This window comes from Mirounga leonina, unplaced genomic scaffold (assembly GCF_011800145.1).
Source record: "Mirounga leonina isolate KUSES-001 unplaced genomic scaffold, KU_Mleo_1.0 Mir_154, whole genome shotgun sequence".
Lineage (NCBI taxonomy): Eukaryota > Metazoa > Chordata > Mammalia > Carnivora > Phocidae > Mirounga > Mirounga leonina.
In genome coordinates, this window is record NW_023270389.1 from 6,529,419 (window position 1) to 6,557,144 (window position 27,726).

Sequence of the window (27,726 nt, forward strand, 5' to 3'; positions counted from 1 at the left end):
GTTTACCTGACTCAGTGTCCTGCGAGTGCTGGCAGTTTACATGGAAAGTTCTGGCTGTGCTGGACTTCACACACACCTGTGTCATCCTCCTCATTTCAGGCACACACCCAGGTCAGTGTGAGAGGCACTAGTCCAAGCAGGAAGTTATCCAGGAAGTGTTTGACCTATTTCAGGCCACTGTAAACTCTTGTCTTTGTTTCTTGTAAATACGATCAGACGCTGTTGGGTGTATGACACGGGACTCTCCAAGGAGAGAGATGTGCTCCAGCCCTGGAAACTGCTCACTCTGGCTTGATTTATTTTAAACCTCTGCTTTGGTCTCTCTTCGGCCCGCTCTGTAGGAAAGCTATGAGCTGCCCTCCAGCGGAAGGATGGAAAGGGTGATAATAGTGCCGTACTTCCCTGGTTTGGTTTTTTTTTCCCCCTGTATTTCTGCAGAAGAAGTTTTGGGATAGGAGAAGCTCATAATTTCTTAATTGTCACGTAGGTTAAGTACATTTATAATTAGTTAACATTTTTCAGATAGGTGCGGTGCTGCCCATATAAAATTTGTTACAACAAATACAGTTTAAAATCAGGTATTCTTGCCATATAACTAAACAGTTTACCGAATTTTATTGGCCCCCTTAATTTCAAGCAATATTCTATCTGTCATTATAAGACATACTAATTTATGTGTTACACACTTTTTAAACATCCAGTTTTATTGCAGTGACACAGATGAGGTGGATGAGTGCTTCAGCCAGTGAACGCACAATCTGATATTGTTAACATCTGTAGCTGCATTGAATTCTTGAAATTCAGCTGGCCTTGATACTCTAGGGACTGCTTTCTTTCCTCATGTTTTTCTCTGTGTGTGCATAAGTGAGATGTGTAAGCAGGAAGAGGTCAATGCAGAAACCTTTTTATTGTAAATACACGTGGATTGTGATAGTTGTGATTAGAGGGAGATGAGGTGTAAATGTAGATCTGCCTGGAATTGGACACCTGGTAGGTGTAATCTCCATGCTTCTCGTAAGACGTAGTGATTGCATGGGTCATCTGGTCCATAGATGGGAAAAGGATTGAAGAAAGTATGGCAGATAGGGGCTTAGGAAACATTTATTTGCATACAGGATGAGGCCACCATGAGCTGCTGGTTAGAGAGCTGTAAAAACTGAAAAATTCAGAAAACTGGAATGAAGCTGTGGTTGAGGAACTGATCCAAGGAAGAGAAAAGTTTGTACAGTGGTATTGTGATAACTGGTTAGAACCTGTGGAAAGCACTGGTTGGTGCTGGGTGGCCATCAGGTGACCTGGAGCTGGGACACAGAGCTGGCCCTGGGAGCAGGCTTTTCCCTTTTCCGGGTAAGGTGGCTATGGGAAATCACTGACTTTTGGACTGAAGGTAAAAGAAGGATGTCAGAAAGGATGACTAGAGCCACATTAACAATGAAACAACTTGGGGCGCCTGGGTGGCTTGGTCGGTTAAGCATCTGCCTTTGGCTCAGGTCATGATCTCAGGGTCCTGGAATCGAGTCCCACTTTGGGCTCTCTGCTCAGCAGGAAGCCTTCATCTCCCTCTGCCTGCAGCTCCCCCTGCTTGTGCTCTCTCTTCTCTCTCTCTCTCTCTCAAAAAGATCTTTAAAAAAAACCAACAACAATGAAAATCTTAAAACACATGTGCTCGATGAAGAAAATAAATAGTACAAAGAAAACAAAGGCCTCTGTGTCCAGAATATTTATCTGGGACTTTTTTTGAAGACGTTTAGAAATATTTGTGATTCTTACACCTCTGGTATGTGAGGGTTCAGACACCAGACTTATTTATCTGCAGTTTTGACGCAGTGCAAAGCCCGTTTTTCAGGAAAACTGACCTTGGACAGACACAAGACTGTTGGTGAACTTTATCCCACTTAATGGTATTACGGGTACTGTCTCAGATTTGCTGGAGATAATGTATAACGTATGTGTACTATATTCGTTTTCCAAATTTTGAAGAGTTCTGCCTTCTGAAACAACTCTGATCCGTGGGGTTAGGTAAGGGATTATGGACCTGTATTTTATTAAAGTAATGCTTTTTGGGTCGATGACAGCAGAATTAAACTCATTCCCTAGAGACCGTAGTTTCTGTGATAACTCAGGGAATAACCAAATGTAAAACAGTTTTCAAAACTGCCTTCTGTCGTTCCCTGCTCCCTTCACGATGCTTCATTTCGTCTCACCTTGTTACATGGTGGTTATGGTGCTTGCTGGAGGGGGATGCAGATCCGGAGTGCTGTTAGAAATTTCAGTGTTTGGCAAGTTTTGGAGAATGTGGACTGTACCCAGCTTTTCCTTGTAGGGTGGTAGGTAGGAAAGATTAAAAAAAAAAGGTAGCACAACCTCTCCGGAATTCAGTGGAAAAGAGAAGAAAGGGCAGGAAAGAAAAGGAAGGAAAGTTTATACTGCTGAAACCTCCGGTGCTGTAATGGATCTGGCCAGTGTTCGGGTGTGAAGAGAGGCAGGCAGCACAGTGCATGGCGCGGGGGCCTGGAGTGAGTTTCCCACCCTCGTTCCCATTCACTAGCGCTGGGACCTTGGGCAGGACCTGCAACGTCTCTGAGCCCATTATCTCTCAAATGGGAGAAATTATACCTACCTCTTAGAGTTACTAGTTTGGGGGTCTGTTTTCACACTCTGATAAGGCACGGTGAAATGCTATGGTGAAAATCACAGAGACAGTTCCGGTTCTAGGCAGGAAGAAAGAGAAAATTACGTCTCAGGGAGCTAGCTAAGCTTTGCTTCATATCAAAGGTGAAAATTATGGAAATATCTAATGTGCTTTTAAATTTTTTGATAGCTGGATGGTTGCTGGATCATGTCCTTGGGCTGTACTTACTGACTCCTGAAGATAGATTGTAGACTTAGGACTGGAGAAGGTTGTGAGTTTAAAGTGGGTTTAGAGTATTTCTTTAAGTGCTTGATGTACTAGTACATTAGCTTTAGGAGAGCCCAGCCCATCAAAACATAAGGCACAAAGTGGGTAAATTAGACAAACCCCCATTACCTCAGGATATAAAAAATAATAACAATGGATATTGGCCACCACTGCTCCCTCTGGGCTAGCGTTCAGTTCTGGACGGCGGCCAGGTTCCTTCCCAGAGTGTCTGAGGATTTCAGAAAACAAGAACAATCCTGTCAACCATTGCCTGATTCATCTGGCATTTTCCAGCTTTTCTGGCTTCCCAGAGACCCAATTTCTATGTTGCCTCTCCCCACAAGCTACTCTGCCTTGTGATGCTGAGCTGGTCCAGCGTTGCATGATGAGGTGGCTCTCAGAAACGGTCTATGGCAAAAATTGTTTGTGTTTTTTTTTTTTTTAAATCCAAACTGAGAGCCTCTGTTGTTAATAATATTTACAGTTTCACTTGTTTGCATTTGGATCTTAACTCCATCTTGAATTATTTTGATTCAGAGAATAAATATTTTGATTCAAGCATTATGTTTGGTTATTATTACTGAGTATTCAACTGATGAAGATGGGCTTCCCGGCAACGGAAATAAATCATCAACAAAAAGACTCAGTTTCACATCCTTGTGAGCTGGGATGGATGGCCCTTTGGCAAAAAAACACCCCCCCCCAAACCCCTGCATTTTAATTCATTCTGTTGACGTGTAATTACATATAAGAAAATGCACTAGTTTTATGACTTTTTGCCATATTTATACATTCATGTAACTACCACCCCAATAGAGCATTTCCATCACCCCACAAAGCCCCCTCATGCCCTGCCCTTTTGCGGGCAGATCCCCGAAGCCTTTTCAGCTGAGTTGGCTTTCACACCCACGTGTCCCGACATCAGAGCCTGGCTTCTCGACCTCTGTACTGCATTGCTTTCCTGAGGGTTTCACCTCTCTTCATTCACTGGATGGTAGCTTGTCTAGTCTGTTTGCATGCTCATTGACTGATTGTGTGTCACTGATGGATTTACAGGCCAGAGGTAATTTAGTAGCATATCATCATTTATCCTCAAGCCCAGGTGCCGCCTTTCATCCTGTCTTTCTCTTGATGTGCTGTATCTAGTAAAGTAGTCAGGTACTTGCAAAACGTTTGTAACATCTTGTTGGGCTTTGCCTTCTAACATTTTCAGAAAAAGAATTATTAATTCAGTAAAGCATATTATTCACGGCTTGGTGTTTGGTTGGGTTTATATAAATTTAATTTTTTAATAGTAAAAATGTTTTTATTAACAAGGTAGTTATCTGTGATTACATGTGGATTTCTTGTTCTTCATGCCTTATGCAGATGGGGTGACTCATTGCTGCTACTTTTTGTATGTGTAATCCTAAAATGTTGAATTGCAGAGGTTTTGTGATACAGGTATTCTCTTTTCTAGGACTTTTCCAGATTGCTCAGAACAAAGTGGCAGTTCTTCTTCTAGCTGGCGGGCAGGGGACGAGACTTGGTGTTGCATATCCCAAGGGAATGTATGATGTTGGTTTGCCATCTCATAAGACGCTTTTTCAGATTCAGGCAGAGCGTATCCTGAAGCTTCAACAGTTAGCTGAAAAATATCATGGCAACAAATGCATCATTCCATGGTAAGATATGCCTCATTGTGGGAGAGTGTCTAAACATATGTCAGTCTATAATATTCAAAATGCATGTACACTTTATTCATAAGCAGACGTATTTCCTGTTACTAATGATTTCCCCAGGAGCTGCATTTTACTATATATGTTAAAAGTAATCTGTATTATAGCTAGATAAATGATCATGATAGTCTTAATGCACAATATATATTCACCTCAGGCTTTTACATCCCTACCTGAGTACTTTTGGGGACTCATTGGGTTTTCTCAGTGTAGAAACTTTATATTGATTGGTAGTTTGTGTATACATTCCGATTGGAAGTCCGTTTCTGTCTGAAATTTGAAGGCATCGTTCTGTTGTTTCTAGCATTGTTGAGCGGTCCGTTGCTGTTCTGATTCCCGGTCTCTCTCTCCCTCTTTCCCTTTCTCTCTCTCCCTCCCTTCTCCCCCCCCACCCCCAAAAGCATCTAAGGTCTCTTCTTACCATTGGCATCTGAAATTTCATGACAAGGTGATAGGAGTCCATTTTTAGTCACTGCTCTCACTCAGGGAGTTCTCACAGTCTAGAAACTCATATCCTTAAGTACCAGGTTATATAGCTCTCCCCGTACCCCACCCTTCCCATACACACCAGCTGAAAGCCCCACTGATTTCTCTGCTGTGGGCCACACTCCAATCCCAGGCTCTAGTAGAGTGCTGTGTCCTTGGGGCCGGCCTACCTTGGCAAGTGTTGGTGTCCCGAGCACCAAGAGATTATGGGAAATTCTGCTTTGTGTTTTAAAAGTTTTTGATATAGCTCTTAAATCTCTTTCCCAGAGCAGCTTTGGAAATTATGGTTTGAGGGGGAAACCAGCTGTGTTTGAGATCCCTCAAGTCCCTAATCTTGTTATTTTAGCCCCACGTGACCCACAAAAGCTCTGCTGGTTTCTCTGTCCTTCTGCCTGGTCCAAGCCCAGAGTCCCTACCACTAACCTAGATCCCACATCAGCAGATACCCCCAGGAAAAGGCAGCTGTAAATCCTTAGCTCCTCTTTGAAAGATTCCCACTGTCTTGAATTTTAGTTCCAATCCATGTTGCTTCTATAGCTCTCTGATGCCTTTAAAAATAGGCTTTTTGTAAATTTCCCAGCTTCGCTAGTTCTTCTCAACATGGGTATTGGCGGGCAAGAAACTGGTTTTTTTCATCTTGATTCCTTTGGGGATGTTTGAGGGACATCTGTGTTCGAAGCAGCCAGTATTCTCCTTACAGCCCTGGCTCCCACTATCACGTTGAATTTTCTTCTCTTTTCCTCACAACTTAGAATCTCTGTGCTCTAGTTATGCAGAGCAGTCTAGCCACCTCTTTGTACTCAAAGTTCAAAATACCCGGGATAACTTGTTAAACAGATACCTAGTATGGTGGGAAATTATACCCTTTTCTTTCTTTATTCATTCAACATATATTGAATGCCTGCTTCTAGGTACTGGGGATATATCAGCAACCAAAATGGACAAAAATCCCTACTTATATGTGGCATAAATTCTAGTAAGGACAAAAACTACTGCAGTCACTAATTGTGCTTTTAAATAGAGTTTTTGACTCCTTTGCCACACTAGCATGGTTTGGATTTTTGTGAGAACAGATAATATAATTACACTTTTAAGATTTTAAATGGAGGGTGAGCAGAGCCCAGATTACATTTCAAAACTTGAGTAAAAAGAACCATAAGATATATATATGATATAATATATTCATTAGAATATATTCGTTTACCCTTTTCTCCCTATTTATTTATAATGGGAGTTTTAAATTTAGAATACAGTTTTCACAGAGTTCTAAAATGTTTGTTTAAGCCAGTTATAGGCTTTCTGTTGCAGGAGGTATGTTTAATGTTGTTACATAGATTTATTTTATATGTAGGACTGATGAAGTTACTGGAAGAAAGGCACTTGGATAGCAGCTAATGCTACCTTACCCAGGAAGAGCATGAAGGAAGTCAGAACAAAGAGGCAGTGTGCTCGATTTTTTTTTTGCTTAGAAAATAGACAAGATTGAATTTTGCCCTAATTCCCAGAGCACTGTTGCTTAGAAGATCTGCTTTTCTCTTGCAAGGTATATAATGACCAGTGGCAGAACAATGGAATCTACAAAGGAATTCTTCACAAAGCACAAGTACTTTGGTTTAAAAAAGGAGAATGTAATCTTTTTTCAGCAGGGAATGCTGCCTGCTATGAGTTTTGATGGGAAAATTATTTTGGAAGAGAAGAACAAGGTTTCTATGGCTCCAGGTTTGTAACCATGCTTATTTAAGGGTGACTAGAAATGGGAGTAACATAAATCATTACATTTTCATTTTTTTTCTAATATGGTGATTTGGATGTTAAAAAATTAATATTTAAGATTTTATTGCAGTTTGGCAAGGATTTAAAAAAAGGAAAATGCCCATGGGTGAAATGGATACACTTTTATATTTTTTGTGGGTGTCTGCCCTTGAGAACAACCTGAGTGGCACGCTGAGTATTCATTCTCTTTACCCGGTATTTTATATCAGCAGTGTTCATGGCTACATTACTTCTTGCAGTGAAAGATTGGAAACCATTTGCTACTTAATAAACAAGAGGTTAAATTATAGTTTATCTGTAGTATTCTCAAACTGTAATAAAACTGTAATTGATTGGAGATACTAAATGACGAAGAGAAGTAGTGTCAGTAGCTAAGTGAGCGAGTGGGAAGCGTGAAGCTGCGTGCCCGGTATGGTGAGGGCCACTGCCCTGTATGGTTGCGGGTGGTGCGTGCACACTGACCGCGTGCAGCCACCCTGCGTGTGATCCCAGGTGTAAAAATAAATGTGTCGACAGAGTCATATCTACGTGAGTATTTGGAGGAAAGGCTGACAGGAAATAAACAAGAGTGTTACAGTGGTAGCCTCCAGATACAGGCTTTTATTTCATCTTAAGTCTTTTTTTCTACTTAATTCTTTTTCATTAGTGGAAGACTACTATTTTTAGCTCGATTTGTGAAGTCCAATTTTTTAAGCTGTGGCTGAGGGTGTTGGACAAAGTACATTAAAGCAGCACTAAAAACAGATGGGAAAAGAAGAGGCTTTTACCTATACTTATTTTAAATCTGATCTTCATATTAATCTGGTTTCCTGACAAGTTATTTGGTATAAAAAACTTGTGTATTTTTATTTTTGAGAAGGGTGACATTGTCAGTGTTGGGGCTATAAACACAGAGCTAACTTGAATAATAAAAATATTAATAAAACTTGAAATGTTATGAAATAATCATTGCTTGAGAAAGAACTTTATATTTCACAATGTATTACAGGCTAAATTGTTAAAAAGTCTGAGTTAAAAAGAAAAATATGGTCTTTGGGTTGCCTGGTGTCCTACATTAATAATGTTATTTTCTTGATACTTAGTTAAATTACTTTCAAAGTCACGTAGTATTATTTTTTGACACCTGAGTTCTTCCTTACGGGTATTTATTTTTCTTGGCCCTGTGATGTAGAACTGCTTTTCAGAGATCTTCGCCCCTTTGGAAACATTAACCCCGGTAAACCAGTTTTGATTACCTTCATAATGGGTTTGGTGTACTACTAATGGGCTGTTTTATTTCCCAGATGGGAATGGTGGTCTTTATCGGGCTCTTGCAGCCCAGAATATTGTGGAGGACATGGAGCAGAGAGGCATTTGGAGCATTCATGTCTATTGTGTTGACAACATCCTGGTAAAAGTGGCAGACCCACGGTTCATTGGATTTTGCATTCAGAAAGGAGCGGACTGCGGTGCGAAGGTAATGCCTTTCTCAACTTAGTGAGGCCATCAGTGAGCTTGTTCTGTCAGCATATACATTTCAGGACACGAACTAGAATCATCAGGGTGATTTGAATATGTTAGAACCATTTTCTCTCTAAAGTACCCCCCGCCTACTCTTTCTCTTAAATTGGCAGCATTTGATTCTGGAAATACTGTTGTATGCTTGTCCCTTACAAGTAAGAGTTTAAAAATATGTGAGGATGGGGCGCCTGGGTGGCTCCGTTGGTTGAGTGTCCGATTCTTGATTTTGGCTCAGGTCATGAGATCAAGCCCCATGTCAGGCTCTGCGCTCAGCATGAAGCCTGACTGAGATTCTCTCTCTCCCTCTCCCATTGCCCCTTCCCCAATTTGCTTGTGCCTACACACACACGCGCTCTGTCTCTGTCTCTCTCTCACTCAAATAAGTAAAATCTTAAAAAAAAATATGTGTGGATGATTTGTAAGTACCTGGGAAAGTGGATGATTATCACTAGGCCTGGGATGGATTCATTAGTATCAAGTTGTATTTGGTGAGGTTAATCCACTTTCTTCCTATGACAGAGTTGCTGGAGTAGGAGGTAAGGGAAATATGGAGGGAACAGCAGATCGAGACTTCAGCAAGGCATTTGACAAGTCACCTCATGATAGTCTTACGATTAAGATGGAAATGTGCAGTCAGGGACAGTGAAGGAGATTGATAACTTTGACCACAAATGTACTGATAGGAAGATAGAGGGAGGTGATTCTTTTCAGCGTTTTTTTAGTTGCATAGATGATGATGTAGGAGACTTGCCTTTATGGTAGCTAATGAAATATATCTAGGAATAAAAGAGAACATGAAAACACTTTGGAAGATTTACTAATATAAATACTGCTTTTCTGGAAGTCTGTAAAACTATCCGTTCTCACCAAATTAAAGTATAACACAATTTTGATCAAAACCCCAATGAGACTGTTTTGGGGGACACTTAACAAAATGATTGTAAAGTTTAGAAAAAACATGTAAAGGTTGTCAGGACAATGCCGAGAAAAGGTGATAAGGAAGAGGGTTGGAGATAGTCTACCAGGTACTAAACTGGGTTGTAAATAAAAAATAATTCGGAGTGTAGTACAAAAACCAAGATAAATGACAGATGAATGGAACAGACTAGATCTGTCAGAAATAAGTCCATGTATATGTAAGAATGCACTATATAAAAACATGGCATTTCAAATCGGTGGGGGAAATGAATGAAATAACTGACTAAAAATAAAGTCTCTCCCTCAAAGCTCATAGAAAAATCAATTTCAAATGGATTACAAAGTTAAATATTAAAAAAAACCCATAAAGATTTTGAGAAAATTGAGAGTAATTTTACAATATTGACATGAAGGGAAGACCTTTCTGCCGGCAGCAAAAACCATACAGTACAGGTTTCTGACTAAAACAGATTAGATATAAATTTTAAATATTTGGATTTAAAAAGGAGAACTGCCATAAAAGACATACTATAGCCTTGGTTGGAAATTTTCTATTATAAAGATGTAATTTCTCTTAAAATTATCTGTAAATCTATGGCAAAGTCATAAAAGCTGGAGTTACCAATTTACCAGTGCAGGTTTTGCGAGATTAAGCTGGTGGACCTAATAAGACTCTTCTGGACTCTGAAAATAAAGAAGTTGGTTCGGTTATTTAAGACCTCTCTCTGTTCTAATACTCTATACTGTAAATAGCTATTAAATTGTAATAGAGGGGCGCCTGGGTGGCTCAGTTGGTTAAGCGACTGCCTTTGGCTCAGGTCATGATCCTGGAGTCCCGGGATCGAGTCCCGCATCGGGCTCCCTGCTCAGCGGGGAGTCTGCTTCTCCCTCTGACCCTCCCCCATCTCATGCTCTCTCTCTCTCTCTCTCTCATTCTCTCTCTCAAATAAATAAATAAAAATCTTAAAAAAAAAATTGTAATAGAAACAGTACATTGTTAAGTAGCTACTAAGCTTTAAAAAAAACAAACTAGCCTGTATTTCTGACTTTGCTCCGCTTGGTGTCACTCTTCATTCTAAATCAGAAACTTAAATTTTACTGCTCTGAGCTTCAAGTCCATTCAAATTCCATCTGGTCAACCCCTTCAGTCTCAGAAATGAGCACCCTGAGTGAGTTCTAAGTGAGTTCCAGGCTCAAGGTCCTTCATCACATTAACAGAAGCAGGATTAGAATTCATGTTTCCCAACTCCTAGCTTTAGGATATCACATTATAAAACCAAGCTCTTTAGATTGATTATGCTTTTGCTGACAGCTTAAAAACTTTAAATTAGTGTGCTAACTTTTGTGAGTTTACTGGTCACACGGGAGATACAGGTGTAACCAGTCACCCTTCACCACCTGTGGGTTTTCCAGGAGTCTTGGGCTTCCTGCTCAGCTCTGTATCTGGCATATAGGGTAGAAGTCACTCGATGAGCGACTACATAGTCAGATGGAACCGAAATATGGCAAGAATGGTACACGTTAAAGACTTTCAGAAATGTTAGAAACCATTTATGTAATCTGTCCTCCCACCCTTTTAATTTTAATTGCAAAATCAAGATATCAAAATTATTTTTAAGAACACCTAAATTAGGGAGAAATTCGTAGTGTGGTAGTAGAATAATTTGTCTTACTTCTTTCAAAGGCTCTGGTCTTTGTGAATTAAGGAATTAAGTATTTTCTATGGAGCAAGAACCTTGAGAAAAGGCGGAGAGTGCAGGGGTTTGCAGAGTACAAAGCTAAAAGGGTAGGAACCACTGTTAATTAAAGGTCACTTTGTAAAGCAGTTACAGTAACAGTGACATTAAAGTGTTACTTTGAACTCAGCTTTTCAGGATTGAAGTTGGAGAAAATCAAACAAACTTCTTAATTTTATACTGTATAACTTTCTGTGTAATATAAACTTGACTTCCAGCTTACGCAGTTTACAAATGCTTTCTTTTGTAATCCAGAGTTTTATGATATTTGGAGGCTCCTAGTTGTCATAGAAGTAAATCTTTCAGGGGCGCCTGGGTGGCTCAGTTGGTTAAGCATCTGAATCTTGATTTTGGCTCAGGTCATGATCTCAGGGTCGTGAGATGGAGCCCTGCATTGGGCTTTGTGCTGGGTGTGGAGCCTGCTTGGGATTCTCTCTCCCTCTGCGGGGAAGATAAGTAAAAAAAGAAGTAAATCTTTCACTGACAGATTAACACTTTGGCAGTGTAAAGTGTGAATATGCTTAGTTTGTTATCTATGGCTGGTCAGGAGTAGAGGCCTGTGGAAGTGACTGGAAAATAAACCGTGTGTGTGTGTGTGTGTGTGTGTGTGTGAGAATGAGAGGAATCTATTCCAAATTCCCTGTCTAGTGAGACCCCACTGTGGAATATGTGAAGTGAGGGGTGGTGAAGAGTTGATCGTTGCAAACAGGTCTGTGATTGATTTAAATCATTTCATTGTGGGTTTCCCCCCGGTTTAATTCACTTCCTTGGGAGAAAGTTTCTCTTTATGAATGCTGCGCTCCTTTCAGGATGGCACACTGTGAAGCTACACGGCCTCCTTGCGCACCCAGGAGCCCTGGCTCACTGCGCTGGACGCAGGGCCTGTAGCTCTCGCTGCTGTGTAGCTGAAGTCGGCGGTAGTGGCTTTATTGTCTGGAGGAGGCTGCTGCCTGCTGTGTTTATTTTAAGAAATCCATTGTTGAAGGAAAGTTTTAGCTTTACTGATGTAATTTCTTAGGATAGACTTTTCAAATTGGGGACAGATTTTTCAGACTACTCTGAAGCATGCTGAATTGCTCACTGAACAGGGCAAACAAAGCAGGATCTTTAAATACTTGTTATCGTTTGATTGTTCAGTTGGATATTCATCTCATCTGAAACTTGATTTTATATTAGTGTATCACATAGAGTTCTTCAGTAATTTTCTTCTAAACAGTTTAGGCCGGTGCTGTGTTGGATAGGGTGGTGGGGTATCAGAGTCACTTGTGAGGGTTTTTTTAATTACATACTCTATATTTCCTTGTGATTTCTTTTTTAAAGATTTATTTATTTATTTATTTTAGAGGGGGGCGTGGAGACCATGAGCCGGGAAAAGGGGAGAGGGAGAGGCAGAGAATCTCAAGCAGACTCCACACTAAGTGTGGAGCCCGACGTGGGACTCGATCTCATAACCCATGAGGTCATGACCTGAGCCAAAATCAAGAGCCAGCCTCTTGACTGACTGAGCCACCCGGGCGCCCCTATTTTTCCCTGTGATTTTGATATACACCTTTCTCTCAGCTTCTCCACCAGCTTAGAGCCATTGTTAGATTATCAAATCACTGGTTTTCAGACTTTTTTTTAAAGCATAGAATCTCTTACTTCAAATAAAGTCTAGCATGCAAAACAGCTAAATATTGGGTGGGCTTTTCTGATTGAAATTGGAGCCAGATTGAAGTGACTTGCCTGGTCTAAGGCCCCTTACCTCCTGGCCATCTCCCGGAAAAACAAGGAAAATGATGTATTCATGAATGAAAACAAAAGAAACACCATTTTCTTTCTTTCATTTTTTTTTTTTAAGATTTTATTTATTTATTTGACAGAGAGAGAGCACAAGTAGGCAGAGCGGCAGGCAGAGGGAGGGGGGGAAGCAGGCTCCCCACTGAGCAGGGAGCCCAATGTGGGGCTCCATCCCAGGACCCTGAGATCATGACCCGAGCTGAAGGCAGATGCTTAACTGACAGAGCCAACCAGGCACCAGAAATACCATTTTCAAATGAAATAATGATTTGGACAGTACCAAATGAGAGGCAAAATGCCTTACCTTTGTCTTGTGAATCCCAGAGAAATTTCATTTCATTTATTCTCAAAGCAGTTGAGTGTAGTTAAGGATAAATTAATTAAAATAAAACATATTTGGGGGGAGGTAGACTCCTCATTTAATTATTCCCAGTCCAGTGTGATTTCCTCTGGGCTCTGTGTATATGATGACATTTCTTTTTTTTTTTAAAGATTTTATTTATTTATTCATGAGAGACAGAGAGAGAGAGAGAAGCAGAGGGAGAGGCAGGCTCCCAAGGAGCAGGGAGCGTGATGCGGGACTCGATCCCAGGACCCCGGGATCATGACCTGAGCCGAAGGCAGACGCTTAACCAACTGAGCCACCCAGGCGCCCCTGTATGATGACATTTCTATTCCATAGTTTCATTAGGTGATAAATAGGAAGGAGGTAATTTACTTCATTTCCAGTTGGACAGTAGTCTGTCAAAGAATAGAAAGATGGACAGGTGGTTGTCCACAGTTAAAGGTTCCTTTGCCTTAAAGACAATATAAGCAAAACTGCAGATGTGGCCTTTGGAAATGGCCAGTGTAGCATTTGATTATATTTCTTCTCCTGCTGTCTTTCTTTGGGCAGGTGGTAGAAAAAACGAACCCTACGGAGCCAGTGGGAGTGGTTTGCCGCGTGGATGGAGTCTACCAGGTGGTGGAATACAGTGAGATTTCCCTGGCGACGGCTCAGAAACGAAGCTCGGATGGACGCCTGCTATTCAATGCAGGGAACATTGCCAACCATTTCTTCACCGTACCGTTTCTGAGAGATGTTGTCAAGTATGAGCAAGATGGGGGCTTTTAAAATTTTTCTTTTATCGTTGATCAGGAACTGAGTCACTAGAGAAGTAGAAAGACACCCCAGGCTAAATTCTACAGAATTCATCTTCTCCCTTGAGGATCGCCTTTATCAAATGGAAATTTATCTCACATTTTAGTTGTTTTTAGGAAGATGCATTATCGGGTGCAGATTTGTAGAAGTCCATTCTTCACTGCATTGCCTGCAGTCCAAAGCGCTTCTTCTTTTTCTTCTCTTCCTCTTTTCCCTCCAACTATGTTAGGTTCTGGTGAAGCAAAGAGTAAGAAATGAAACATGGTCTCTCTACCACAGTGGGAAACTTTAAAAAATGTAGATATCTGCTCTGCATCTACTGAATCAGAATTTCTGGTGGTAGATGCAGGTCATCTGTATTTTTGAAAAGCTGCCCACACAATTTTAATCAGTTCCCAAACTAGCATTTAGGAACTAGTGCATTAGAGGTTCAAGAAAAAAGAACTTGAGCCCTGGATGGAAATTAGCATGGTAGGATAAAAGAATAGAATAAGAGCTACTTTATTCTATCGGTTTGTTAAATGAAGGACAGTCTCACTATCTGCTTCTTCATTTGATAGCTTTTAGACATTCACGATGACAGTCTATTTTTAAAAAAGTTACTTAGCTTTGCTTTAGAATATTGACTCCAGTTCCAGAATATTTCCCATTCTACTCTGCGGTCTGTAACTGTGCCTTTAATTCATCCATAGTAATTTATTAATCCTCATCTTTCCATTCTACACTTCAAGGGCTCTCAGTTGGGAAAGTTGGGGCAATGAGCAGAACATTTTACGGAAGACAGGAAAATTATGGGAGAGACATTGGTGTGAGCTGTGTGGTGTATATTCTTTAATGTGGAGATCATTACTGGGGTTTTTAAAAATTCAAGGAGGTGAATAGGGAAATCTCTTCGTCTAATATTTAAATATGAACTGAAACTTAGCAGATGTGCTTCACTTTGAAATCTTAGTACTGGTGTCGATGCCTTTGTTCTTGGGTGTGATTATCAGATTTTCTGGCATTTTAATTTTGGAAAGTGATTATGTCTTTTTTTCCCTACTTAGTATTTATGAACCTCAGTTGCAGCACCATGTGGCTCAAAAGAAGATTCCATATGTGGATTCCCAGGGGCAATTAATTAAGCCAGACAAACCAAATGGAATAAAGATGGAAAAATTTGTCTTTGACATCTTCCAGTTTGCAAAGTATGTTTTGAGTAGCAAGAGTAAGGTTAGATACGTACGGGTCTTGAAATGTTGCTTTTTACTCTGTTAGGCAGGACTCTGTTTTTAGGAGATACTGGGTAGCATGTAGTCAGGTATGGTGTTCTGATTGTGAGTGTACTGTCTAGACTCTTTATCATTCTCTAGTATGCGACCACCAACCTGGGAGTATGGTGTGAGTTGCCTGTGAGTATGTTTCCTTCATGTTGGTTAGTCCGTTATCTGACTGACTGTCCTGCAAAACTGTGAAATTTTGTTAAAATTGTCACTTCTTTTGGCTAAGAGACTAAAAAGGTTGAGATAGAGAATTGGCCCACTTTGTGTGTAGGATGCCTTCCGGACCTGTGAGTAAATGTTTCAGGGAACATGGTTTTAAATTATATAGTTCTCCATCAAAGATCACATTTGCTGTTGAGGTATGTGTTTCAGTATGAAAATGCAGAAGACAAATTAGCTGTAAGATTAGTCTTCCCATATGCATTTCTAAATCATCCTTTTTTGCCTTTTTTTTCCCCCCAGAACAGATTCTAATGTAATTTGCATTAAGATTTCTGACCTTTCTGACTTGAGATGAAGTGTTTTATAGTTTGGGATGAAAATAATCTGTTACTTTGCACTGGAGAAGAGAATTCCAGCTTCCTTTAGTCCAGGGACGAGCTTTATTTCTTTTGGCAACCAGCTGAGAGAGAGCCTGTGAGATTGGGGACCAGAGGCTTAGCCCTGTAGAGAGGGTTGGAGTCGTGTTTGTAGTTTTACTTCATACTAGAGTGGTCTCTGTGTGGTTCCACTCTAGGAAGTTTGTGGTGTATGAAGTGCTGCGAGAAGATGAGTTTTCCCCGCTAAAGAATGCGGACAGTCAGAACGGGAAGGACAATCCTACTACTGCGAGGCATGCTTTGCTGTCCCTTCATCACTGCTGGGTCCTCAACGCAGGGGGCCACTTCATCGACGAAAATGGCTCTCGCCTCCCAGCCATTCCCCGGTAAGTCAGTGTCTCTTCTCCAGTGGGACAACGCTTCCTGGCCTTTTCTTCTTGGACCTGTCTCCCGTCTCTCTGATATATTCCCACATCTTTTTAAAAAAAAGCAGAAGACTGATGTGGGCAGTTCCTGCTGTGAAATAATCTGGCCATCTGGCCCATTACAGAGAGAATGATCGCTTTACTTCCCCATAGAGAGGAATCCTCTGTTTTGGACACACGTCCACCTGAGCAGCGTATGAGTCCCGCTGAGGGGTGCTCAGGAGGCCGTCCTGTTGGTGTGTCGTGGGTAAAGGCCGTCAGGTGCGCAGGCCCCGAGAGGGAGAGGACTGGGCGCGGTCGCTGGGCTCTGCGTGTGTGGCCCCCCGCACGCCTCCCCCCCCAGCCACACACCCACTGCCCGCAGGCCTCCTGGGGACGGGAGACAGGCCCTCACTCTTCTTTCTGTGACGCTTTCACCGTCACAGAGGGGAGATGCCGGCAAAGGAAGGGGATGGCACTTACATTCCCAGGTACTCAGACTTCACACATGTTTTGGCATTTTTAAAACTTAAAAAAAGAAGGTCCTTCTAGCTCTTTAAATCTGAGATAAAGCACTTTCAAGCTCAGGCTGCTGTTTTGTGAGCACCGAGAATTACCCCCTTGTAAATCCTGTGGTATTTATGTACTTAGGTCAGAAACGTTCTGCCAGTCATTTCTGTGTTGAGGACGAAACGGCTGGCTGCATGCCCAGGGGCGCTTGCATGCCTCCGTGCACATTAGGGCCCTGGGCCTTGGAGCTCCCTGGCCATGCCTGTGTTTTCCCGGGAAGGAGCTGCGGTAAGCGGCCTCCGTCCAGAGCCACTCTCAGGCTCTGACTCGCCTGCAAGCCTGCTCCTTTGCACGTCACGTTGTCCTCATGCTTCATCGTTGGCCATTGAGTTCGTTTTGGCCCCTTCAGATTTCCTTTGCCAAGTTTATAATTTACCATAAATACATGCCTTTCGGTCAAGTATATTTTGCAATTCCACTTCATTGTTATTGTTTGATTTGTTTTCCATTCCCATTAATGCTTATTTATTCCTACATAGCAGTGCTACAAATGGAAAGTCAGAGACCATCACAGCTGATGTCAATCTCAAGTAAATATCCCAGCCTGCCTGCAGTGCATGGTGTCGGGGCTGTGCTTCCCTCGGTACTAACTGGCATCGTAGTTTAGCGCTCTGCCTCTTGGTGGTCTGCGGGGGCGGGGTGGATGGCCGCAGCTTTGGTGGGGGCGGACTGTGCTTCCTTGGTGGCAGGTATCTCTCTGGATGCCACTAACTCAGAGTTTCGGTGCATGCTGGAAATGGGGAACATGCTTTACTAAAGAACCTGTGGATGTTTGAGCCTGTAGGGACAACTTGACGAGCGACAGGTAGGGTGTCGGGCAGGCTCCAGGCCAGGGAGAACAAATTCAGATTGCAGCAGAAGCTAGAGGAACCTCACCTTTGGAAGCTGTGTCTTACTGGATTGGATATATGTTCTCAGTAGGAAGGCTGACTGCCTCTAACATATCTGATGGCTCCTCATGTGGAGAAAATGATTCTCTTAATGTTTTCTCATCCTGACAGCTCCCTTCTCGGTGTTAATTTTAGTCTGTTACTATCTTGCTCCCAAGGAAGGAAGCTTTTTGTCTGAATGGCAGATAATTTTTAGCTGGAAGTAGCACATATCCTGTCTCACCTGGGTACTGACAGAGTTTGAAAAAGCCATTATCCTTACAGCTAAAGAGACAGCTTGAGGTTCTTGCTACATTTGAGAAGTTACTAGTTTAGTTGGAATTTTAAGTTTTGAAGATAATTTGGGAAATGTGTACAAGGCAAAGGATCTGGAGATGTCTCAGAAGTAGAGTAGCAGGGATGTCATTTTCGTCCCTCTAATCCCCCGCCCCCCCCCGCCTATGCCACTCACTTTTGCCCCATGGAGACAAGTGCCTGTGGGTGGCAGTGTTTCCTGTGTGTGGCCCTGTCTTGTAGACAAGGAAGTGGACTCACAGATCCGGTAGTTTCTTAGAGGAGCCCTGGGTGACTGTGGGCCCTCGTGCCGTGAGAACCTGGACACAGACCACTTTGTTATTTTCTGTCCCATCCATCATTTTTAATACATGGAGGCAAGTTGCTTTTAGAATTTGAGAAATGGATTTTTGACCCCAAATTTCCTTCTCACTGAGCCATGCTTTTAACCTCAAAAGTGAAATGGTTTCTTAATTATACAAGTGAAATCAACAGCCAGCTGTCTCAGCAAAGATACAAAATGTTTTAAATGTTAGTTCTTGTTTGCGTTCTCTTATTTAGTACTTCCCCCCCATTTACTTCGTTTTAGCCATTTGCAGAATAATTAAACTGAAATCAAAATTTGGCCCCAAATGAGATCGCGGACTTAAGAATTTAAGCAGGGACTATTTCTATCTCTAAAGGATGCCCACGAGAGTAGAAAAAGATTACTTAAAAGTGAGAGATGACAAGAAAGTACTTTGTATAAAAGGGGGAGGAAACAGCTGGGAGATAATTCTCAAAGAATGGAAGCAAGCTTGCTGAGTTTTGACCAAGTGACATTATTTTTATTTTTTATCTTAGCATTTATGGAACAGTTAGTTACTGAAAGTATGCTTGGCTAAAGAATTGAGGGATAATATGTTACTGGTTTAAGTTGCCTGTCTCCTGAGATTTTGCATTTGGTGATGGTAACTTCTGTCTTTTCTCCTTCTGGGCATCCAACCTTTTTTATTAAGAGTGACTTTCTTAGTTTCTTGCAGTATCTTTTTGGAGAAGTTATATTTTGGTTAGCCATGTGTTCCTTGGGTTCAAAACCACCTTCTGATCCTGGCACACCAAATCCCTCAGGGCTTCTGGTGGGACTGGGCTGTCTAGATCTTATCAGTGGAATGGGTCCTTATTTTTCCCATTTGGTTTAATATGAGTCCAAGCTGCCCCAAAGGGTCTGGACCAGATTTCTTGAGCTCTGTTGATAGAATCTAACACATACCTGGACAGAAGTGTGCCCCATCTTTAATTCGTCTTTTCTCCAAATTAGTCTGTCATCCGTCTACCCCCCATAGTTCATTCATTTAATTCAGCCAACAAACATTTGTAGGCCTGCTCACAGACCTACAGTACTGCTACTGTCTGGGTGCTGGAGTAGCTTACACAAGAGAAAGGAGTCATTTCTTACAGGCTACTGGGAGGTCAGGATGCATAAAAGTAACATCAGGCAGTATGTGTTTATGTGTTAAATATATGATACAAATAATAATTTACTATGATTTAGGAGGCAGTGACTTAGCAGATGTCTATTAAATTTTTTTTATAGAAGTAAATGAGAGTTATCACTATGAAATACAATGGTCAAAGAAAGGGGGGGCTGGCTAAATCTTGGAGGATGGCTATAATTTGGATAGTCCAGATTTTTATTTGACCATAGTTGAGAATGACTTGGAATAATCCAAAGTGTGGGCAGCTGGCCTGGTTTGAGTGGAAAGTAGTGGGACAAGTAAGTGGGAGTAGGATGTAGAGCACCCTGAATTCAAACAACATGGTTCTGTTCAGAGGAAGTTTGGGCATCGCTAAACTCAGAAGTCCTGTGATTTTGTTGAGTTCACCAAAGCTTCAGATACATATTTGGTAAAACAAAGGACAGCTATAAGTTGAGGCTATAAGAGACTAGTTTTTTGTTTGTTTTAAGAGAGAGGGCATGAGCAGGAGGGGAGGGGCAGAGGGAGAGGGAGAATCTTAAGTGGGACTCAAGCCCAGCCAGCATGGAGCCCAGTTCAGGGCTCGATCCCATGACCCCGAGATCATGACCTGAGCTGAAATCAAGAGTTGAATGCTCAACTGACTAAGCCACCCGGGCGCCCCAAGACTAGTTTTTGTGTGCTCTGTATCCTACTGGTGGAAAAACCTACAGATCTAATGCCTTTAAGCATATTAAAAACACTATTTATTGACTTTTATATTAAAAACTTAGAAACTTTTAGAAACTCAGGATTGAGTGGCTATATGTGTTAGAATGTGATCTGGAGGAAGGGTCCTGGGATCGAGCCCCACATCTGGCTCCCTGCTCAGAGGGAAGCCTGCTTCTCTCTCTCCCACTCCCCCTGCTTGTGTTCCCTCTCTCCCTGTGTCTCTCTGTCAAATAAATGAATAACATCTTAAAAAAAAAAAAAAAAAAGAACAGTACTGTCCAGTAGAACTTCCTGTAGGGAAGGAAATACTCTATAGCTCTGCTGTCCGAGTTGGCAGCTAGTGAGCACTTGAAATGTGGTTTTTATGACTGAGGAACTGAATTTTAAAATTTTAGTTCATTTAAAAAATTTTAATTAATTTAAGTTTAGGTAACCACATGTGGCTAGTGGCCAGTGTATTTTGGATAGTGCAGCTTTAGAACGTTTGTCCATAGTAGTATTTAAACTCTCAAGGTTGTGGCAAGGATTGAAAGGAAATAGGAAGGATTCAAAGTAGCTAACAGTGGGCCTGAACCATAGTTTATATTCCATAAATAGTCCCTTCCTTATCACATTAAAAGTTGGAAATGATAAAAAATGAGATGTACATTAGCAGATAAGTTTATCAGTATACATACTGGTGATTGCTGGCACTTGCCCCGGATAGTGTCTTCTGCACTTGATCTTAGCCAAAAGGCCGAGAAGCGATCCAAATAGTGTCTTCTGGACCATGACAAATTCATGTTTACTTGATGCTCAGGGAATTTGGTGACCATCAGGATAGAGTCTTTTCTGTTTGTCTAACTGGGAGAATTTGATTATCTGCAAGCTTCTCAGAGGAAAGTGATGGTCTGTACTTTCACTCTGGCAATAATGTGAGAAACAAAACCTTTAACATGTTTGCTTTTTTTTCTTAGCTTGAAGGACGCCAATGATGTACCAATTCAGTGTGAAATCTCTCCTCTTATCTCCTATGCTGGAGAAGTAAGTTCGATTTGTTTTTTCCCTGTTCTTTTAAAAGTAGAATCCAGAGACTGTTTCATATTTAAGTAGAATTGCCGATTTCCCAGTGCCCTGCCCTGCTGATCCTGGCAATGAACAAAGAAGTTGCATTTGTTCTGAATTTTTTTTTTTTTTTTTGAGAATTCTTGTTACAGCTTTGCATCTGTCCCACAAGTGGGTTAGTTGCCATGAACAGAATGTTTAATATTTTATCCATTTCATTGACATATCGAAATGCAGTGGTCTTTCAAAAAAAATCAGCCTTGTGTTTTAGATAAATCATCTAGTTCTTTTTTTTTTTTTGATTGAAATATAGTTGACCCACAGTATTAATTTCAGGTGTGCAACATAGTGATTCCCCAAGTCTACACATTCTGTGCTCACAAGTGTAGCTACCATCTGTCACCACACAACGTGATTACGGGATCACTGACTATATATATTCTCTAGGCTGTGCCTTTCATCCCCGTGACTTATTCATCCCGGAACCAGAAGTCTCTGCCTACCACTTTCCTTCACCCATTTTGCCCATCCCCTTATCCCCTCCCCTCTGGCCACCATCAGATTGTTCTCTGTATTTATGGGTTGTCTGGCTTTTTAAAACGTAGTATAATTTTTCCTCTTAAAGGGTTATTTTGTTCATACACTTGGTACTCTCACTTTTAAGACTGGGAGATTTAGGCATTCCTACTCTTCTAATTAATATTTTTTCTGGAGATTCTTGTCAGATTGCTTAATTTCCGCATCAGAGACAGCCACACTGCTTAGAAAGTTAACTCTATTGGGTAATGGTGATAAGAAGAATGACTAACATCTTATTAACTTCAGAAATTATAATCAGAGTAATTTTCCTTTCTTTGTTGTTTATTTTATGCTTCTATAAATTGGTCATTAAGCTCAGTTTAAAAAGTATATGAAATAGGTTTTAAATTCTACATCTCATCCAACTTTTTGGCATCTATGCTTTAAATCTTTATTATAGTCACTAAGTCCAGTCTTGTATGACTAGTGCCCACTAATTTTCTAACTATGTTTCATTTTAACCCTTTTTTCAGGGAATAGAAAGTTATGTGGCAGATAAAGAATTCCATGCACCTTTAATCATTGATGAGAATGGAGTTCACGAATTGGTGAAGAATGGTATATGAACCAGAAACCAAGTTCACCACAGTAAGAATAGCTTTTATTTTTGATAGACCAACTGTGAACCTCAGGACCTCTCCTGGAATACTCACGTTTGAATATCCACAGGGTTTCACCTTGTTTGTTGAACTCTTACAACTACTCCATATTCCCTAAGATCCAGATGACCGAGCTTCAGAAAGCATTTTTATGATTTTCAACTCATTGAAGGTCTTATTTATATTTTTTAACTGTGTGATTTTTTTCCGAGCCAAGGAAAACATTGGCCATCCAGGAAATTTCCTACAGCTTGGTATAGTCAGGGTGTTCAACATCACTGTACTTGGAGCTGGAAACATTTGTTTTCGAAGTTGTACATAGTAATAATATGTCCTTGTAAGTGTTGAAAGGTTTCTATGGTACTAAAAGTTTGTTTTATTTTATCAAAAATTAAATTTTTTTAAGAAAATAATTGGACAGTAAAATAAACATTTCTTCTTGTCTCTGGAGTGTCATTTGTACCTTGAGGAAGTTATTCCACTAGGAAATATGAAACTTGGGAGAAACTTTGAGATAGTATAAGAAACCAAATTGGCACTCCAGGGAGATGGTGGCCCCACAGGTTTTGAAGGAATCCCTATCTTTGGATTGTATCCTCCTATCACTTTATAACAGTGGCTCTGAACCAGAGATGACATGCCCCCTGCAAGAGGCATTTGGCAATGTCGCAACCGAGATGGTGGGATGGTGGTTCTGACGTGTAACAAGAGAGGCCAGGGATGATCCTAGACGTCCTGCGGTGCAGAGGGCAGACTCCCGCAGCAAAGAATTATCTGGCTCACACTGTCAGTACTGTTGAGGTTGAGAAACCTTGTTTCATATCATTGGTTTATTCTCTTACCCAAATATGTGGTGGCACTTAGGAATTCAGAAGGACACAGTTCTGGCCTTTCCCCCGGCGAGTTAATCACTCCCACTTCAGGTTTTCTTTGTTCATCTAGAGGATGAAAAATCGGCGAGGTGGGGCGGGGGGGGTGGGGTGGGGAGGGTTCCTTAAAATATGTGCCATAGATCATTGCACATAGTAAGGGTTAAAAATGTAGTTTGCATGAAAATATTGAGCTTTATAAGTGCATTTTATATAGCATTTAAGTATTGACCAAAGCATAAAATTTAACTTCTGAATAAATGAAAAATTCTAAAGATTATGTCTAGAGAAGAAATTAGTCAATTTTATCTTTCACTGACCAGTTGTCACTAGATGGAATGTTATAGGTGGGTCTTTTCTCTCTGAAAGTATAGATTTTAAGGATCACTTTTTAGAAAGTATATGGTATTTGTATCTAAATTTATTTTTTGTCCTAAGGTGTAGGTAGTGTGTCTAGCATATTTTCTCTTTTTATTTCAATAACAGCCCAGTTTTGCTGTTGTTGTCCATTCCATTTCTCAAAAAGACTTGTGAGGTTTGGGTTCTCCATCAGAACAAGCTCCACATCGATCGTGAGGACAGAACCACAGGGTGGTAGCACCTGAACGGTACGCCTCATTTCCTTTTTTCTGGACCTTCATCTGTGGTTTTCCCTCTCCCCATCTTTAAATAAGCTTGCACCAAACCAGGAAGGGGATGGCGGGCGGCATGGGATGGGGGTCGTGGCTTTGCTGGAGAAGAGTGGCGGCCCAGGGACACTGGGTCCCATGAGGGTGGAGAGTCTGGTAGCCTCGGGGCTGTGAAATTACCAGGTGGTAGCATGATGCACCTTCAGGAATCCTTGTTGAATAATCGTTCTAATTTGGAAAATACAGAATTGGGTAAAATGGTTATAAAAATATGAATTAGAGTCATTTGGCAGCAGTGTGGTAGAATTTACATGAGAGTTAATCTCTTTGAGTCTGGTTGAAATCACCCTTGCAAATGTGTCAGGAACTTTACTGATAGTCACAAATGAACATATATTTGATTTTTGTTCCTCAGTTTCCCTCTTGCTGCTTGAAATTGATCCAGTTTTGACATCTATAAAGGAATTACTAGGGACATTTACAGGAAGATGAACAAAATTTTATTTTCCAATTTCTAGCCCTTCTCTCCCACAAAATTTGGGCTGTTATTGGCAACAGTGTGGGCTCATTGCTAACCCCAGCTTACTATCTGCAGTGTTTCCTCTTGATAATTCGTCATGGTACGGTCAGATCTCAGTTATCTAGGTAAAATGAGGCAAGGAAAAAGGCATAATCCAAGAGAGTGACTAAAACACAAGTCATTCTGTTGGCTTGGAAGTCTGTTTTCCTACTGGCCAAGACTGATGCTTTTGCACTTCATGGCCCTCTTGAGAACCCCAGTTTAGGGAAGGCATGTTGGGAAGTGATGGGGTGAGTCAGCCAATGAGGGCCGAGTGTAGATCACATGCCCAGCACTCTGGGCACACAGAGCCCTCTCCTTCCACAGCCTGCATTCTGGTTCAGGGGATAAAATGAACCCACTTAAACAAGGCAAAGATAATTTAGTACTAAAATGTAAGGAATCAACTTCAGTGGAAGTTAAACAAAGGTCATCACTATGAACTGGAGTTTGGTAAAGCAGAACTTCTCAACAAAGAACCCTGTCATTTTGAGAGTAGAGCTACTATGCCTTTCTCAAATTAGGGTCAGAGGTTTATGTTCTAACAGAAAAAGGTACCTTAATAATTCTAACATGTATTATGAAAAACCAGTGAGGTTTTTACTAATCAGAACCATGTTTTGCTCATAGTAAGCTCTCAAATAATTTAACTCTGATCTATTGGATTTAGTTGCCTTAAAATCAAATGTATATTGTGATTCAGATACGAATTATTAAAGGGAGTTTGGTTATTGTGGGGAGAAGGGGTTACTTAGCTGCATCAAAGTTGCCAGGTGATGCCCAAGTTGTAGGGTTAGTGAACAGACCTGTAACAGTGATTTTCTGAGTGTGTTCCCCTGACTGGGTACATCAGTGTCACCTGGAAACTTGTTAGAAACGCACATTTGCAGAATCCCTGCATCACACATTTGTAGGTGAGGCCTAGAAACTTGTGTTCACATGAACCCTCCAGGTGATTCTGATGTACACCAAAGTTTGGGAACCACTGCTCTAAGAAGGCCAACCAAAAGGTCAGGAGTGTTACAAAAAAGAGAACACACACTAGGGGAAAACAGAGAGGCCAGTGTTCGTGAAGCCCGGAGTAGGGTAAGCTGGAAACCAAATAGGTATGTCTTATGTGAGCTTTACTCTGAAATACCGAGGGAATGGTACTGATGGTAGTAAGAGTGAAGATGGTGCTAGCAAGACCTGACCAGGACTGTTGGAATTGCTAGGACAATGGTTTCTAAACACTTCGGATTCTCTGAATCACTTGGAGAGATTAAAACAAACAAACACTCTAGTTGTAGAGGTGGTGATTCTCAGTCTGGTGAGAGCCTGAGTAGCTAATTTTATAAAAAGCACTAGATGATTCCAGAGTGCAGCTAGGAGTGAGAATCACGACTTGATTTAGAAATCAGCAGTCAAGGACGAGGGGAAAAGGAGTTTGGATGTGTTCTGGCTTTGAAAAATCAGAAAAGGGAGGCGAAGAGTGAAGAACATTTCACTTGAGAAGAACAGCACAAACAGGAAAGGCAGCTGGGGCCCAGGAACACGTATTCTGGGGATGATTCCATTTTGCAAAGACCTCGGACTGCGGAAAGAACCACCCTAATTGGGCTCTTTCTAAATTGTATCCCTTCCGATTCATAGCATTTCCTAAAGCTAGAGTGAGGGTGGTGTAGGGGAAAAGAGAAAGTGAGTGAATAATTTGGTTTAAAAATAGGAGTTTCAGGCTGAATGAGAAATAAAAAGGAAAATACTGTGGTAAGGTGATGGCATGACGGGTGGGTTTTTCCTCTGAATTTCATAAATCTTCGGATGATGCATTCTTTGGAATTTTATGATAAAAAGTTATATCTTTTGTAAAGGCTCAAAGTATAAATAAACCAAGGGTAGTCACATTAACCAGTTAGGTGCAGCTGCAAGAGGACTTGGGGGTAAAATTGGCTGTGGTGAGGTGGGGGGGAGGGGAATACAGGTGTACCTTCAGATAATGGAATGTGGACAGGGCACCATTGGAGTGGGAGGCAACTCGGTCTTATATGCTGTTATCTCTGACCTTGGCTCTTACTTGGAGTGTCCTCAGTTGTGACTTATGATAATGTCTTAATTTGGAGGGACGTACAAAGCAAATATACTGTGTGAATTCAAGGTAATGCGCTTTGAGAGAAAGCCTTTCTGCAGGAGGCTTAACAGGAGTTCTCTGGCGGAATATATGAATTCAGGATTACGTTACACGCTCTTAAAGATGAGAGGCCTAAGAGGCTTGCCAAAAGCTCAGTGAGTCAGTGGTGACACCAAATATGTTTACATAGACAGTGTTTTAAAAGTTCTGAACCAAGTTAGAAGGACAACGTAAGAACAGAAAGTCTGTTATTACAGTTTCATGACTCACTGTTTCCACATGCGCTCTCATTTCTATCTCAGTGATTCTACTTCTCAGGAAGTGTTCTTTCTCATTTTCTTCTAGTGGGCAAAGTTTTGTTTTGTTTTACACAATGATGTGTAGAACTCACAATGTACATATTTTACACAGCAAAATCTAGAGTAACATAGGTGATGTGTAGGAGATTGAACTGAGACTTGATAGATTTCCTTTTAAAGTTTAAAATTTCTCCTAATTTATATACTTCCAAAGGGATTGAAATTTGACAGAGATTAAATCTCATGAACATAACATAGTGAGTATCAAATAGAGATAACTATGGCCCATACCTTGGGGCCCTTAACCATGTGCCAGGCCCTGCTTGAAGCAGTTCGTCTACGTCATCTCATTTAATCCTTATTACTTCCCTTTGAGGTGTGAACTTTTATTGTCTAGTCCATAAACTAGTGAGAAGCCAAGCTGGAAATTGAACCCAAAGTCTGAATCCAGAGACCTATTCTTTTTCACTTTTTTACTTAAAAATTTAAAATATACACAGTAGTAGAGAATAGAATAATGGCCAATCCTGTTTCATTTAATTCTCACCTTCAATGCCCCCATGGAATTATTTTATAATCAATTCTGTGTGTTGGATGTAATACTGCAGTATACATCTAAGATAGAATCTTGTTTGTGCATATATATACACACAACTTAAAAACCTTAATAATTAATGCTTCTTTAACATCATCTGCCACGCACTGAATGTTTGTATCCCCCCCACCCTCCACCCCATTCATATGTTGAACACTAACCCTTAATGGGATATTAGGAGGTGGGGTATTTGGGAGGTCATGGAGGTGGAGTCCTCATAAATGGAATCAGTGTCCTTATAAAAGAGACCCCGGGGAGCTCCCTTATTGCTTCCACCATTTGAGAACACAACGAGATGATGACCATCCATCTGTGAACCAGGAAGTGGACACTCACCAGACACCACATCTGCCAGTGCCGTGATCTTGGACTTCCCAGCCTCCAGGACCG

At 41.1% G+C, this 27,726-nt stretch overlaps 1 protein-coding gene across 5 annotated transcripts in view; it reads left to right on the top strand.

Moving 5' to 3' along the window:
* LOC118014035 (serine/threonine-protein kinase Kist) overlaps positions 1-26,222 on the top strand; it is a 91,368-nt gene extending 65,146 nt beyond the window's left edge. For 2 of the 5 annotated variants that reach the window (XM_035010036.1, XM_035010040.1), the window contains 9 exons: positions 4,359-4,563; positions 6,647-6,822; positions 8,160-8,332; positions 13,705-13,898; positions 14,997-15,137; positions 15,949-16,137; positions 17,205-17,255; positions 21,013-21,079; positions 22,153-22,654. In XM_035010036.1, the coding sequence (XP_034865927.1) occupies positions 4,359-4,563; positions 6,647-6,822; positions 8,160-8,332; positions 13,705-13,898; positions 14,997-15,137; positions 15,949-16,137; positions 17,205-17,255; positions 21,013-21,079; positions 22,153-22,245 (1,289 nt within the window). In that variant the 3' untranslated portion in view covers positions 22,246-22,654. Of the gene's footprint in view, positions 1-4,358; positions 4,564-6,646; positions 6,823-8,159; positions 8,333-13,704; positions 13,899-14,996; positions 15,138-15,948; positions 16,138-17,204; positions 17,256-21,012; positions 21,080-22,152; positions 22,655-23,633 lie in introns of those variants that run through there. The other 3 variants (XM_035010037.1, XM_035010038.1, XM_035010039.1) reach the window with 3 other exon arrangements.
* The last annotated feature ends 1,504 nt before the right edge of the window (positions 26,223-27,726 follow it).